This window comes from Chiloscyllium punctatum, chromosome 46, assembly GCF_047496795.1.
Source record: "Chiloscyllium punctatum isolate Juve2018m chromosome 46, sChiPun1.3, whole genome shotgun sequence".
In the NCBI taxonomy this organism is placed as follows: domain Eukaryota; kingdom Metazoa; phylum Chordata; class Chondrichthyes; order Orectolobiformes; family Hemiscylliidae; genus Chiloscyllium; species Chiloscyllium punctatum.
The window spans coordinates 50,299,360-50,314,324 of NC_092784.1; the positions used below are offsets into that span (position 1 = coordinate 50,299,360).

Genomic DNA, 14,965 nt, shown 5'->3' on the forward strand with positions numbered 1-14,965 from the left:
GCAATTGGTTATTACTCCACATGTCGAGAGTGTAGTGCTGGAGAAGCACAACAGGTCAAACAGCATCAGAGGAGCAGGAGAACAGATGTTTCGGGCATAAGCCCTTCATCAGATTTTCTGATAGAGAGCTTATGCCTGAAATGTCGATTCTCCTGCTCCTGCAGTGCTTTTCCAGCACTACACTCTCGACTCCGATCTGCAGCATCTGTAGTCCTCACTTTCTCCTATTACTTCACTAGTCAAATGCTGGAGTTTTATTAGAGATATTTTCCAATCTGTTTGTTCAGAGAGGTTATTACACACCTCTGGAGGAGGTGGAATTGAAAGCAGGCCTCCTGGCCTCTAAATAGGGACACTACCACTGCACCACAAGAGCCCTCTGGCATTTTATTAAAGAATTAAATAAACTGGCAGGCCCTCAAACTCTATTACTTGCATGATATTGAGCAGCTGTTGTGTTTATAACAGATTGTTCTCATAGGAGCCTCTACACACTTCTCCACTGTCCATTAACCAACTGTTGGTGAGAGGGTGGAAGTGTGACGAACTGTTTGGGACCTGCCAAAGCTGCTCTTAGCCAGCCACTGGGACATGGATGAAACATTTCCATAACAAAGCAGAGGGAGAGAAAGGGAGAAAATAAATATTTTACAGGAGTTTAGATTAGATTAGATTACTTACAGTGTGTAAACAGGCCCTTCGGCCCAACAAGTCCACAGTGACCCACCGAAGTGCAACCCACCCAGACCCATTCCCCTACATTTACCCCTTCACCTAACACTACAGGCAATTTAGCATGGCCAATTCACCTAATCTGCACATTTTTTGACTGTGGGAGGAAACCAGAGCACCCGTAGGAAACCCACGCAGACACGGGGAGAATGTGCAAACTCCACACAGTCAGTCACCTGAGGCGGGAAATGAACTCAGGTCTCTGGCACTGTGACGCAGCAGTGCTAACCACTGGGCCACCGTGCTGAGTTAGAAGAGTGGAGATAAAAACAAGAGTGCCATTCCCTCTGACCTTCCTTCCCAGAGTCTGAGGAAGTACGTGTTGCTGATAAGTCAAGACAGATCTATTTCTTTTACCTGAAAGAGGAGGATGAAAGGAACATGAAACTGGGCCTGGGTATAACTTAGAGCAATGTTTCTAACACAAGTCACTATTAAAGGAATGAACAGCACTAGTGAGGTTATGATCATATAACTTGACTGATTGCACTAAGCAACTAATTAAAAGTTACTTTTAAGTAGAAATGAAAGAAAAAAATATCTTCCATACATCTAGTGTTTTTGATGACCACAGGATGTTCCAAAGCACGTTAGAGACAATTAAGTACTTTTGAAGTTCTTAGCCTTACAAATCCCTCAGAATCAACGACAAATTGCTTCCATTAGGCTTTAAGTGTATTTATTGTTCTTAGGTAGGAAATGCTGCACCCAAATTGCGCATAGCAAACTTCCACAAACATGTGATAATAAACAGATGGACTTTTTTGTGATGTTGAGAGAAGGATAATTATTTAACCCAGATAACAGGGAGAACACCCCTGCGCTTCTTCCAAATAGTACCACGGTATCTTTTACATCCACCTGAGAAGATGGTTGGGCCTTAGTGTAACACCTCATCTGACAGACAGTACTGTAGCCCTGACAGCATAGGACTGACTCGCTAATTCATTGAAATGTCAGTTTTTGGCTTTTGTGCCCAAGACCTTGAGTGAGACTTGAACACATAACATTCGGAATCAGAACTGATAATACTACCAAAGCCAGAGAAAACGTCAACAGTATAATTACAATCTACTGTAGACAGAAATGGGTCTGACAATAAACTGCAAGCATCTTCCCATTCTAATCCTGTCACCAATGGTTAGGAAAACTGAACCAACATGACGTCATCAGACTTAGTATAACAGGCTCAAAAACAAGAGGCTTACATTGAAAACTTGATGTAGATCTATACACTAGAAATAAAGGGAAAAAAACCCAGCAAGTTTACTTTTCTACTGGCCCTGAGAAAGTAATAGACACTTCCAACAAGCAGAGAAACAATAAATGTAATGCACTCACATTCAATCTGCCAAAAGTTCTGCAAAAAGATGTTTTAAAAATTAAGCTTCATTAAAAAATACCAAATCTTGTGATTACAGTCTTTCCTTTCCTTCAATGTGAGCTGAAGAAAGCAAATACACTCTTGCAACGTCACAAACTGAGCTGCAAATTGCCTGTTGTGAGCCTCGCCTATTGAAAAACGACAGCTCTCCTCAAAGTTGCTGAAAGCAGATACTTGTGTTGTACTTGATCATCATAGCCTATGGCCAGATGGCTGGGGCAAACAAAACATGTATTTACACAGGGTTTCAGATTACATCACTGATAGTCAATGGGGTTACAGAGGTCCTAGAAACAACTTCGCCAAATTTATTGATTGTAGATTAGTGTAATAAAATAAATCCCAATAAAATGAGATGCCATAAAATAACATGATAATTAAATGTAGTTCTAACAAATAATATGGATACATACAGTCTTCTTATGGTATAAGGACATCCAATGAAAGCAACCACCACTTGCATTTATATCATGCTTCTAATGTATGAAAGACGCTGCATAGGAGTGTAATCAGAAATAAATTGAGGAACCAAAGAAGGACTAAAATATTGGTTAGAGATAGTTTGCAAATGAAGAGCTTCAGTGAAAAGAGGAAGGTGGAGTGGTTTGAGGAAGGAATTCCAGATCTCAGACCTAGATAGTTGAAGGTATAGTTGTCAACACTTTTTGGGTGGAGCTCACAAAGAGGCCTTAGTTGCAACAAAACAGCACTTGTTGTGGCATCCAAGTGGAGAAGGTTAGAGAGATATGGAGGGACAAGACTATTGACTTGATAATGGGTATAGCAATTTAAAATTTGACCAGTGGATCAGGAGTCAATATATGTGTTGATGGGCAAATGGATGGGCAAATGGAATTGGGATGAGTTAGGATATGAGTAGCAGAGTTTTGAATGAGTTCAAGTTTACAAAAAGGTTGTAAAAGTAAAAACTGGCTAGGAGAGCATTTGAATAGTCAAATTTGAAGGGATTAAGGTTTCAGTTGCAGGTGGGCAAGTGGAGGATGACCCAAAATTACTGGCAGGGGAGAGGTAGAGACATTCAAGTGGAAGATAATGGGATCACTGCCAGATCAGCAATGATGTTACTTAGTGGCATACTATCAAAGAATTAATTTCAGTTCAGAAAGAGGCCATATGGCCCATCTCATCTGCATCAGCTCTATTACCTAGTACAAATCTCTTGCCTTTTCCCCATATCACTACATACCATTAGTATTCAAAAACCAATCTAATCCTGTAGGCTCTACAGGCCAAATGACTGACTCCTGCTCCAATGTGAATCCATACGAATGTAGGAGATGTCTCCTTCAGAATCACACTCAAAACTCATGTATGAGCCGAAGCACTGTCACCAGTAGATTTGACCAAAGGGCACCATAGCCAAATCTAATCTTGTCTTCATTCGAGTTTCACACACCCTGTCAATATTGTTGAGGATTTTGATTTCAGCCAAGTTTCTTCTGTTCATCCAGGTGCACTAAAGTCAAATGAAATATTCTGTCCCACTAAGCAGGTCCTCCTGTGGCACAGTGGTAGTGTCCCTACCCCTGGACCAGGATGCTGGAGTTCATCTCCTACCTGTTCCAGAGTGTAATAACATCTCTGAACAGGTTATTGGAAAAATAGGTCTGTCTCACTGAGTTTAGCTACAATATGGAGCTGGATAGGTTATCAATAGAGCTTCAGCACACTTTTTTAAGCAAATTAAATATTAAACCACAGACAATGCTAGCTGCTGAAGTCAAGATGATAATTTGTTCTTGGACTCTGATGTTACAACCCTGTCACAATGCTTCCAACACCATCAATATTTGCATTCATCTGTTTGAACCATCAAAGACTGGAATATCATTGCATTAACAATACATAATATAAATATGCAAACGCTCATTGATTATTACAAATAGATCATATGTGAATTTGTACAAATGCAACAAGAAACAAGGGTGTTGTTAAATGTATTCTGTTGGAATTGCAATACCAATTGCAATTGTAAAGTATTGAGAGTAGTAAAACAGATAAAGGTTTCTGGGATAACTCGTGTGTCTCATCAACTTAGAATTATAAAGTTCCTTTAGCAAAGTGAAATTTTCCAAAGCAATTGTCAAACAAAATGTGACACAAACCTTCATAAACTGTTTAAATAAATAACCAAAACCTTACTCAAAGAAGGAGATTTTAAGAAGAGATTTAACTGAGAAGAAAGATATGGACAGGATTATGGAAGCAGTGTATAGCTAAGGCAACTAAAGGCAGGGCTACTCCAAGTGAAGATAGACTGGAGTGTTGCACCTGAAACACAATTGCTCATTTCTCTTATTTGTTTGAGAAATATCCAGATAAAGATCAGACCATAAGCAGAATAAACTCCCTCACAGAAACTCAATATATTAAATAACAATCAACAGCAGACAACAACTTTCAGTTTGGAATTTAATCTTGAGTGATGGTTATAAAACGGGAACAGTTCACCTGAGTATGATGTTACCTGAACCTGAATAGATTTAATCACCCTTTTACTATTCACTTGATCTCTGTGCTCTACCTGAAATTCAGCTCTTCAAAGCCTGTGCTACAAATAGCAATATCACCGGAACCAATCTACTAGTTAACTGAAAAGGACTGATTAAAACCTAGAAAATTTGAAGGAGAATAAACAAAACATAGTAGCTTACATACAGAAATACTATCAGTTTAATTTCAATACCATTTCTCTTTCTATAAACAAAAATAAATAAAACGTATGTCCCATACAGCACTCCTAGTGGCTGTAACCATGCAACCTCTCAAAAGACTCATACACTTCTGTCTATTCTAAATAAGTCAACATTGTATATCAAGCCAGGTTCTTTGTTTCTTTCATATGCCAGTTAATGATAATGCAACCAGTTAGTGATAATGCAACCAGTTAGTCTGATGGCTCAATGTGCGCAAGTGCATTCATCTTGATCTGGAAGACAAACAATGATCCCCCAAGGAAAGGGAGGGATTAACACAACCAGGATGCCAACTTCTGCTAACTCATTCAGAAACTCCACATAAGTGGGAAGACAGAACTGGTGTGGGCTTTGATGCTCCACACAAGTGATTGTCCATCTGACGTGCAATTCACTTAATAAAAACAGGAACTCCCCTTAGGGTTACCAGAAGGTGGGAATGCATTGTGGCTTCCCAACAGTATTGACAAAATTTGAAGCTTGGGACTGGAAAAAGTATAAAGGAAAACTTGCATTTATATAGCATCTTTAAAGACATCACAGGAACAGAAATAGGTCATTCAGCTCAACGAACATTCACCACCATTTAATATGATCATGGCTGATTGAAAACTTTAATGCTTTATACCCATCTCATCCCCTTTCTGCCAGTGATAAGTTTAAGGTATCAAAAATCTATCTAAAGACAGATCTTCAGCAGCTATGATAGAGAATCCAAAGGTTCACAACCTTCTGTGTAAAATCATTTCTTCTTGACTCAGACCTAAGTGGCATCCACTCTTTTTTCAAAATGTTATCCTCTGCTTCCAGACTCACTAACCAGGGAAACATCTTACCTGCATCTGTCTAACCCTTTCAGGATTTTCTAAGTTCCAATGCGATCATCTCTCATTCTTCAAAATGCTAGAAAATATATGACCAACTTGCCCAATCTCTCTTTATATGGAGGTCCTGCTAGTCCAGGAACAAGTTTGCTGAACCTTCATTGCACTCCTTCTACAGCATTAAACTTTTTCCTTAATGCACTCAGAACTGCACATAACACTCCAGATACCTCAGGACATCCCAAAGAATTGTATATTACAAACGCAGTACTTTCATAATATGGCACTGTTGTAATGTTGGAATTATGACAGTCGATTTGCACACAGCAATGTGACAATAAACAGAAAGTTTACTTTTATGATGTTGATTCAGAAATAAATATTGATTGGGACAGTGGGGATAACCCCCTTATGCTTAGTGGCAGGAAATACGATGTTTCGGACAAAAACAATTCCTGATGAAGGGTTTTTGCCCGAAACGTCGATTTTCCTGCTCCCCGGATGGTGCCTGACCTGCTGTGTTTTTCCAGCACCACTCTAATCTGCAGTACCCACTTCCACCCTTGCTCTTAGTGCCTTGGTAATATTTTACAGCCAACCTTAACAGCCAGGCAGGTTCAGCATCACTTGAAGAAGGGTTCTCTGACAGTGCAAAACCTTCTCAATATTGCGCCTGGCGTGTCAGCGATGATGTTTTTCGGGCTCTGCACTGGGGTTTGAACCTACAAATCTGTTGTGTTGAGAGGTGGGGACAAAAAGGAAAGATTTCTGTCCCTAAATCGTGTAATGTTGGGTTAGAGGAGAGGCATTTGGGAGGAGGTTGGAGAAAGGGAGAACCAAAACTCCACCCAACTCCACTCCAGCTCACAAGAGAAACTTCACCTGGTGGACCCAGTGATGGTCAGTGCAGCAAGGAGCTCAGCCAAGGAAAAAATTAGTGGTGGAGGCGCCCAAAACCGACCCGAATTTAGGGAGGGCAGAGAGATTAAACACATGAGAGAGAGAGAGAGAGAGAGAAGCTTATTCGTTGGAGGAACAATTGGAATTGTGTTTTTTTTTCCCCTCTGGTTTTTGGCTTCTTCAAACCCAGGCAGCCTCAGGTAAAAAGAGGCAGCTTGACACCTGCGCCAGTGCCACTCGGGCGCAGCTCCCAGCCCAGATCAGGACGGGCCTGGCCCTCTGCCCGCCGCTGTCTCCCATTGTTTTCAGCTCCTGAGGTAAAATCTCAAGCTTTCCAGTCACTGACTGAATTTAAACTTCAGACTTTCCGGCAACGGCGCCTGTCCCCCTCCCCCTCCACCTCCACCTCTTACTGCTCGGAACAACACCCCCCCTCCCCCGTCCCTCAAACCGGTCAGAATACAATTAAAAGTTACTCCCGGCCGACTGAAGTTGCCTTCGGGGACAGATCGTGCTCACTCACCGGTTAATCTTCTGAGCGAAAGCGCGACGCTCCGTTGAAGTGGCCATCGCCTCGCCGACAGGAACCTCTCTGAGCGCGAGCGGCAGACTCAACCTTCGGCAACACTCGGCACCGGCGGGGCGGGAGGACTCGGGTTCGTCAATCTCCGGCAGACTCAACCTTCTTCGCACTTCGGCGATTCTCGGCGCTGGCGGGCTCGGCTTCAGCAATTTCCGGCATCCCGTGGACTCTGCAATCGTGGGAGAGCCGAAGACTCGAGTCTGGGTTCGTCGGCGAGTACTCGGCAATCTCCGACAGCCCCGGGACCGTGGATTCGGCAATCTTCGGCAGCCCCGAGGGACGGACAATCTGGGAGAGATGAGATAGGATGACACATTGTCTGCAACTGTGGTGATCTATCAGTGTAAAACTTGCGCATTCTTCCTCCCCTCCCCATTATATTCCAGTCCAGCTGTTCTCTAGTAAACACTCAAGGATTTGCATTTAGATGATGAAAAAAACTAAAAGGCTGCGGATGCTGGAAATCGGAAACAAAAATCAGAAATTGCTAGATAAACTCAGCAAGTCTGGCTGCATCGTCGGATTCAGTGAAGGGTTCTGAAGAATAAACTGGACATGCGATTCTTTAATTGTTTAACCAAGCCTTGCTTTTTTTTCTAAATAGACGGCCTTTGATCATATTTTGTTATGGTGCATGTCTGATAATCTCGTCTGGCTCTGATTCGTTTTTTTTTTGCAATGCTTAAGTGTATTTCTCGGAATTGGCCCAATGTTCTGTTCTAAATCATCTGAATCTGTTCTTCTATGAGTTAGTGATGTAAACTGGGAGGGCTGTGCTTCTCCGTTTACTCCAACGTTTACCACCTAAACCTCTTTTTCTTAATTTCAAAAATTAAAAATCTTTAAATTTATACATTGTCATAAACGCAGTTTGATTCTGTGCAATAACATTATTAAGAAAACAAGCAAACATCGGAGTTTGACTCTATCCAACAAACAAACCCCTGATCAGCGATGGATAACTGAATGCATTTATTATAGTGCCTTTTATGATTCCTTGATGTCCCAAAACGCTTTGCAACTAGGGAGCGCTTTTGTAGTCTAATTTCCCGCCTCAGGCGACTCTCTGTATGGAGTTTGCACATTCTCCCCGTGTCTGCGTGGGTTTCCTCCGGGTGCTCCGGTTTCCTCCCACAGTCCAAAGATGTGCCGGTCAGGTGAATGGGCCATGCTAAATTGCCCGTAGTGTTAGGTAAGGGGTAGATGTAGGGGTATGGGTGGGTTGCGCTTCGGCGGGGCGGTGTGGACTTGTTGGGCCGAAGGGCCTGTTTCCACACTGTAAGTAATCTAATCTACTGTTGTACTGTAGAAAACGAAGCAACTAATTTGTACAGAACAGGCTCCTACAAACAACAATAATGTTAATAAACAATAATCTGATAATGACCAGATAATGTGTTGTCGCACTGCTGTTGAGCCGAAGTTGGTTTGCGCAGTTACACAATCTGTGGTTACGCTTTTGGCTACATTGAAATGAGGAAATTTCACTCTGAGACTAACATTTGTGGTTTAACAACAGCTTGTGAAGAAAGGTTCTTCGACCAATTTATGCAGAGATCTACATCAGAAAAAAGAGGCTAACTAGAATTTGTTTGGATCGCAGGCTCTCTATTTAAATAAACTCTGTACCAAAGCAGTTATTGAACTAGGCGGTGTCAAAAGCGAGCAGTTTCGAGTCGTTGCTGGGGTGGATGTTTCGATAAAGTCGTTCATCAGCATCTACCACATTGCCCCAACAATAGGTTGAGCAGTGAAAATGTGCTGGGATCTGTTGCAGCTGCAAACCAAAACAAAAATACACATATCCCAAAGAGAGAACATAAATAAACATTTTGAGAGGAAGTTCAGTATATCATGCAGGTCACTGAAGGGGCAGTGAACTACATAAAACATGCAGACATCGCCCTCTTGTGACAGCAGGCAGCCAGCAGATGGATTCTTAGGCAAGGACTTACTGAGAAACGACAGTAGCTCGTTCTCATAAAGTTGCATAGACTGTCATGACCGCTGTGTTATCCATGTCCCAGTTTATACGTACCACAGCTACTGGTACAAAAAGGCAGCTCCCCAATCTTCTGAAGAGCAGCTCAGGAGAGGCAATGAATTCTAGTGAATTAATGAATCAAAAAAAAATGTCCGAACAATTTACATTTAATATACAATTATTTTTTCTTAAATCATTGGGCAGAAACAAGTCTCGTTATTAAATTAGCAGATTACACCAAAATTAGTGGTGTACTGGATGGTGAGGTAAGTTACCTCAGAGTACAATGATGGGATGGGATCAGATGGGCCGATGGGCTGAGGAGTGGCAGGTGGCGTTTAATCTATATAAATGTGAGTGCTAGATGTTGGTATGTCAAATCAGGACAGTGGCTCAATGGTTAGCACTGCTGCCCTGCAGCATCAGGGTCCCAGGTTCGATTCTAGCCTCAGGTGACTGTCTGTATGGAGTTTGCACATTCTCCCCGTGTCAGTGTGGGTTTCCTCTGGGTGCTTTGGTTTCCTCCTACAGTCCAAAGATGTGCAGGTCAGCCATGCTAAATTGCCCATAGTGTAAGGTGCATTAGTCAGAGGGGAAATAGGTCTGGGTGGGTTACTCTTCAGAGGGTCAGTGTGGACTTGTTGGGCTGAAGGGCCTGTTTCCATATTGTAGAGAATCTAATCTTAATGTTAAGGTCCTGGGGAGTGTTGCTGAACAAAGGGAGCTTGGACAGCAGTTTTGTAGTAGGTAGGTAAGATAGTGAAGAAGGCATTTGGTGCAATTGTCTTTATCAGTTAGTGCATTGGGTTTAGGAGTTGGGAGGTCATATTGCAGCTGTACAGGACATTATTTAGGCCACTTTTGGAATACCATATTCAAGTCTGGTCTCCTTGCTATAGGAAGGATTTTGTTAAACTTGGAAGAGTTCAAAAAAATTTACAAGGATGTTGCCAGGGTTTGTGCTAGAGGGAGAGGCTGAATAGGCGAGAGCTATTTTCTCTGGAGTATCAGAAACTGAGGAGTGTCCTTATACAGGTTTGTAAAATCATGAGCGGCTTGGATAGAGTGAATCATCAAAGTCTTTTCCCCATGGTGGGGGAGTCCAAAACTAGAGGACATAGGTTTAAGGTGAGAGGGGAAAGATTTAAAAGGGACCTAAAGGGCAATATTTTCATGCAGAGAGTGGTGTGTGTATGGGATGAGCTGCCAGAGGAAGTGGTGGAGGCTGGTACAATTACAACATTTAAAAGGCATCTGGATGGTAATATGAATAGGAAGGGTATGGATGGATATGGGCCAAGTGCTGGCAAATGGGACGAGATTAATTTAAAATGTTGGGTCGACATGGACGATTTGGACCAAAGGGTCTGCTTCTATGCGGTACAGCTCTATGACTCTATCACTCTTAGTATTTATGAAAGGGAGCTTTTTTTTTTTAAGTGTGTAACTCAGAAGGTATAATATTTCAACCAGTATTGAATAAGATGATGTGTGAAAGCTTGGGGTAGCTGCCATAAAGACTCAGTGGGGAAAAAGCCACAACCTATAGCCTTTCATATGCTATACATCAAGTGACTGGAAACAGAGTATGTTTAAACTGATAATTAATCACTTAAATGTAATTATAAAAGTAAAGAAAAACTGATATGGTTTGCAGCATATTTAATGTTAAATTTGAACAATTAGGTAAATTATGGTTATAAATTTTACGACAAAAGTCTATTTCTGTAAAATAAATTGTTTATTACCAAGATTGAGGTTGAGTATAATAAACTAAGATCAATGTAGGATTGGTTAAAAGACAGGAAACAGAAAGAAAAAATAAATCAGTTATTTTTGGGTTAGTAGGTATAAGGAGTAGGGGACTTCAGCTTTTTACAATCTATTCAAAGGCACCAAGCCTAATGGATCCAGATTTACTGATTTTACAGAAGGAAGTAAACCATGGCGACAATACAAAAGATGAGCAGTGAGGTAGGGACAGGTTAATTCAATGGGAAAAAGACAGAGCAGAGGATTATAATGTGAGGCTATTCAATTTAACAGGAAGAGCAGGAAAACAAAATATTTTTTACATGGAAAGAAACCATTAAGTGTTGGTGTCCAGAGGAAGTTGAGGATGAAACACAGCGAGCTAACATGTTGGAGAATTAGGAAACGGGGAACAAATGTTGGTTTTGCCAACAACGTCAGTGTCCCATTGAAAAATAAACAAAAGGTTAAGCAAGCAAATGGAAATGAAAATGGTACATTAGCTTTAGTGAGGACTTGGTATACAAAAGTAAGGAAATATTGCTGCAAGAATTCAGGGCTTTGGTAAGATCACCTTGATTAGCCTCCAAAGTTCTGTAAGATTCAGTGGGCTGAGTTTGTTGGTTTTGGTGAATTGCAAGTAGTCATGTTGAGTTTATTGGAGGGATTCTCAGTGCGAGGCTGATTAAGATTTCTCACCATTTCTTATTAAAAATGTCTCATTCACCACCCAGCCCACCCTATGGCATCCAGAGTGCTTGATTCAATGTGCTTAACCACATGCCTTTCCAAGAACAAATCAGCACACAGCAAATGTGGCACAGCAGCCTCAAAGCGACACTGCACAAGGCATATGGATGTTCAACCCAGGGCATCAATGTGGACTTCACCAGTTTCCTCATTTCCCCTTCCCCCATCTCACCCCAGTTCCAAACTTCCAGCTCAGCACTGTCCCCATGACTTGTCCTACCTGCCTATCTTCCTTTCCACCTATCCACTCCACCCTCCTCTCTGACCTATCACCTTCATCCCCACCCCCATTCACCTATTGTACTCTTTGCTACCCTCCCCCACCTTCCTCTCTGACCTATCACCTCCATCCCCACCCCCATTCACCTATTGTACTTTTTGCTACCCTCCCCCACCTTCCTCTCTGACCTATCACCTCCATCCCCACCCCCATTCACCTATTGTACTTTTTGCTCCCCTCCCCCACCCTCCTCTCTGACCTATCACCTCCATCCCCACCCCACTCACCTATTGTACTCTATGCTATTTTCTCCCCTCCCCCACCCTCCTCTCATTTATCTCTCCACCTTTCAGGCACTCTGCCTCTATTCCTGATGAAGGGCTTTTGCCCGAAACGTCGATTTTCCTGCTCCTCGGATGCTGCCTGAATTGCTGTGCTTTTCCAGCACCACTCTAATCCAGAATCTGGATGTACATACAACTCCATTCTCTCACTGTTCAACCACCACTCCATATGCTTTACCTGTCCATAACTACATCCCATCAATCCTCTCTACAACACAGATACTTTGTCCCTAAGGCCATTGCAGATGTGTATCTTTGTTGTCCACTGAGGGCAACATCATGTACAGGCAAACAATCAGACAACTCCAAATGTGAGCTTTTATTTGTAACTGCCAAGAGTGAACACAAACAAAACTATTCAAGGCTGCAGTTCACCCCCACAATACAAACCAAATGCTGGTGTTATGGTGAAGGACTAGGCTCCAGTGTAAGATGGTCTGCTGCTGACAGCCCTCACCCACGGGACCCACTTGTCAATCAGCTCTTATGACTACCAATTACATAATATAAATCACCTATGATCAACCTTTAACTCCTTTACTCTGCATGGGGTTTGCAAATGGCTTCTTTGTGAATTTGCCCCTTCAATGACCTATTGTCCTTCCAACATGGATCCTGCGCTTTCGCCCATCAAAGTGGCACTGATTCTGCCTACCCTGGGCACTGTCCCTCCTATTCTTGGGTCACATTTAGCATTGAGAGATGACAAGTGAAGGCAGGGAACACAGCTCATGATGGGCACCATTAGCTCTGCCTGGCAATCGGGTACCTCTGCAGAGCCTCCGTGTCCCCTTCCACCTCATCCTACCTGAAAAGCCCATTTCCTCCTGTCCTTGGAATGTGGAGAGCCACCACTTCTGCCCCCTGAAACCTGACATTACATCTTAAGGCTGCCACCCTGCTCTATAATTCATTGTCGACTTAATGCTAACAAGTGAGATACTTGCCTTGCCATTTGGCAAAACATAAAAGAAGCAGCGAGATGCTCCAGATGTCGAGATAGGTGTTGCCAGAGTTCTAGCCTGATACTGCCACAAATGACACCATAGCCCACATTGTTCAGATTCTGCCCTGTCTCTTTGTTACAAATTTCATGAGTGAAGCATGTTTTTGAAAAGAAAAAGAAAACCTCTGAATTTATTGTTTACTTTCGAGAGGATTCGCTGGATTGATTCATGGGATGAGACAGAGATTGAGCAAAATGGGCCCAAACTCCTGAAGCATAGAAGAACAAGAAATGATCCCCATTGAAACTTCCAAAATTCCAGACCAGCTTGACAAGATAGGCAGCTTTTGCTGAAAAGAAAATCTAGGACTGGGGGATATAGTCCCAGGATAAGATATTGGTCATTTTGGACTGTGCTAAGGAAACATTTACCTCCGAGAGTTAAATATCTTTATGATTCTCCACCCGGGATAGTTATGGATGCTCAGCTGTTGAAGTTTGAGATTATTCTGAACACATCCAATTTTATCACCAAAATCTGCATAAAATGAATGGCTTCAAAACCCAATACGATTTGATTTTTGATTCATTATTGTCACATGTACCTCGGTACAGTGAAAAGTTTTGTTTTGAGTGCAGTACAGGCAGATCACACCATACAAAGTGCATTAGGGTAACAGAACAGAGCACAGAATACTACTGTTACAGCAACAGAGAAGGTGCACAGAGAGCAAAGTCAGCATTAGATTTAAATTGACAGGTCCATTCTAAAGTCTAATAATGGCGAGGAAGAAGCCGTTCTTGAATCTGTTGGAATGTGTGTTTAAGCTTTTGTATCTTCTGCCTGATGGAAGAGGTTGAAAGAGTGTATAATCGCGGTGATGATGTTGGCTGCCTTCCTGAGGCAGCAGGAAATGTAGGTGGAGTCAATGGATTGAAGGTGACTTGTGTGATGGACTGGGCTATGTTCACAACTCTCTGTCCTTTCTTACGGTCCTGGGCAGAGCAGTTGCCATACCAAGCTGTGATGCATCCAGACAGGATGCTTTCTATGGTGCATCTATAAAAATTGGTAAGAGTCTTTATGGACATACCGAATTTCCTTAGCCTCCTGAGGAATTAAAAGCATTGTTGTGCTTTCTTGACTGCAGCATCATTGTGGGTAGACCAGGACAGATTTTTGGTGACCATCACTCCTAGGAACTCAATAAGCTCGACCCAGTTGGCACCAGGAGAGACATTCTTTTCATTTCTCGTGGATTTCAAAGTGTGGAGGATGAAGGAACAGTCATCAGTGGTAGAACCAAAGATCGGAGTCATCAGAATGCCAAGTTCAGTAGTGCAGGAGGATCTGAGGAGGGAAGAGTGAGGAGGAATTCCTGGAGGAATCTCCAGAGAAATCTGAAAATGTGAAATTGGAGTTAGTGGGTGGAACTGGTAAGGAGCAAGTGAGAAATCATGGCAGAGGTGAAGTTCAATGAGTGTGGAGGCTGAGCAGCTAGCCAGGAGAGGATTGTGATTGTCACCCTGGAGGAGAGAGAAGTAGAAACTTGGTTGGAGCGGGGCAGAGACAATGCTGCCATTGTAGAGTTGGGAGTAAGTGGCCCTTACGATGAAGAGAAAATGAAATCTGATGCTCAAGAGACCAAAAACAGCGGCTTCAGTTTTGTCGGTGTTTAACTGAAGGAGGCCAGACCAGCAAACTCTGAGGCAGTCGAGAGGCTAAAGAGGCACTGGAATGGTGGAGCTGAGTGTCATCAGTACATGTATCAAACCTGACCTCAAACCGCCGGTAGTGTGGTCTAATCACCAGCATGTGGGGATGGAAA

At 42.5% G+C, this 14,965-nt stretch overlaps 2 protein-coding genes across 7 annotated transcripts in view; one reads left to right on the forward strand and one right to left on the reverse strand.

Annotated features, from left to right (window-relative positions):
* The window catches only part of LOC140468034 (dedicator of cytokinesis protein 7-like), a 171,426-nt gene extending 164,162 nt beyond the window's left edge, over positions 1 to 7,264 (reverse strand). For 4 of the 6 annotated variants that reach the window (XM_072564199.1, XM_072564198.1, XM_072564197.1 and 1 more), the window contains exon 1: positions 7,081 to 7,264. In XM_072564199.1, the coding sequence (XP_072420300.1) occupies positions 7,081 to 7,127 (47 nt within the window). In that variant the 5' untranslated portion in view covers positions 7,128 to 7,264. The remainder of the gene's footprint in view (positions 1 to 7,080) is intronic. The other 2 variants (XM_072564200.1, XM_072564201.1) reach the window with 1 other exon arrangement.
* A 941-nt stretch (positions 7,265 to 8,205) lies between these two features.
* The window catches only part of LOC140467913 (uncharacterized), a 31,845-nt gene continuing 25,085 nt past the window's right edge, over positions 8,206 to 14,965 (forward strand). Inside the window, exon 1 of the mRNA XM_072563990.1 lies at positions 8,206 to 8,332. The gene's annotated coding sequence lies outside the window, so the exon portion shown is untranslated. The remainder of the gene's footprint in view (positions 8,333 to 14,965) is intronic.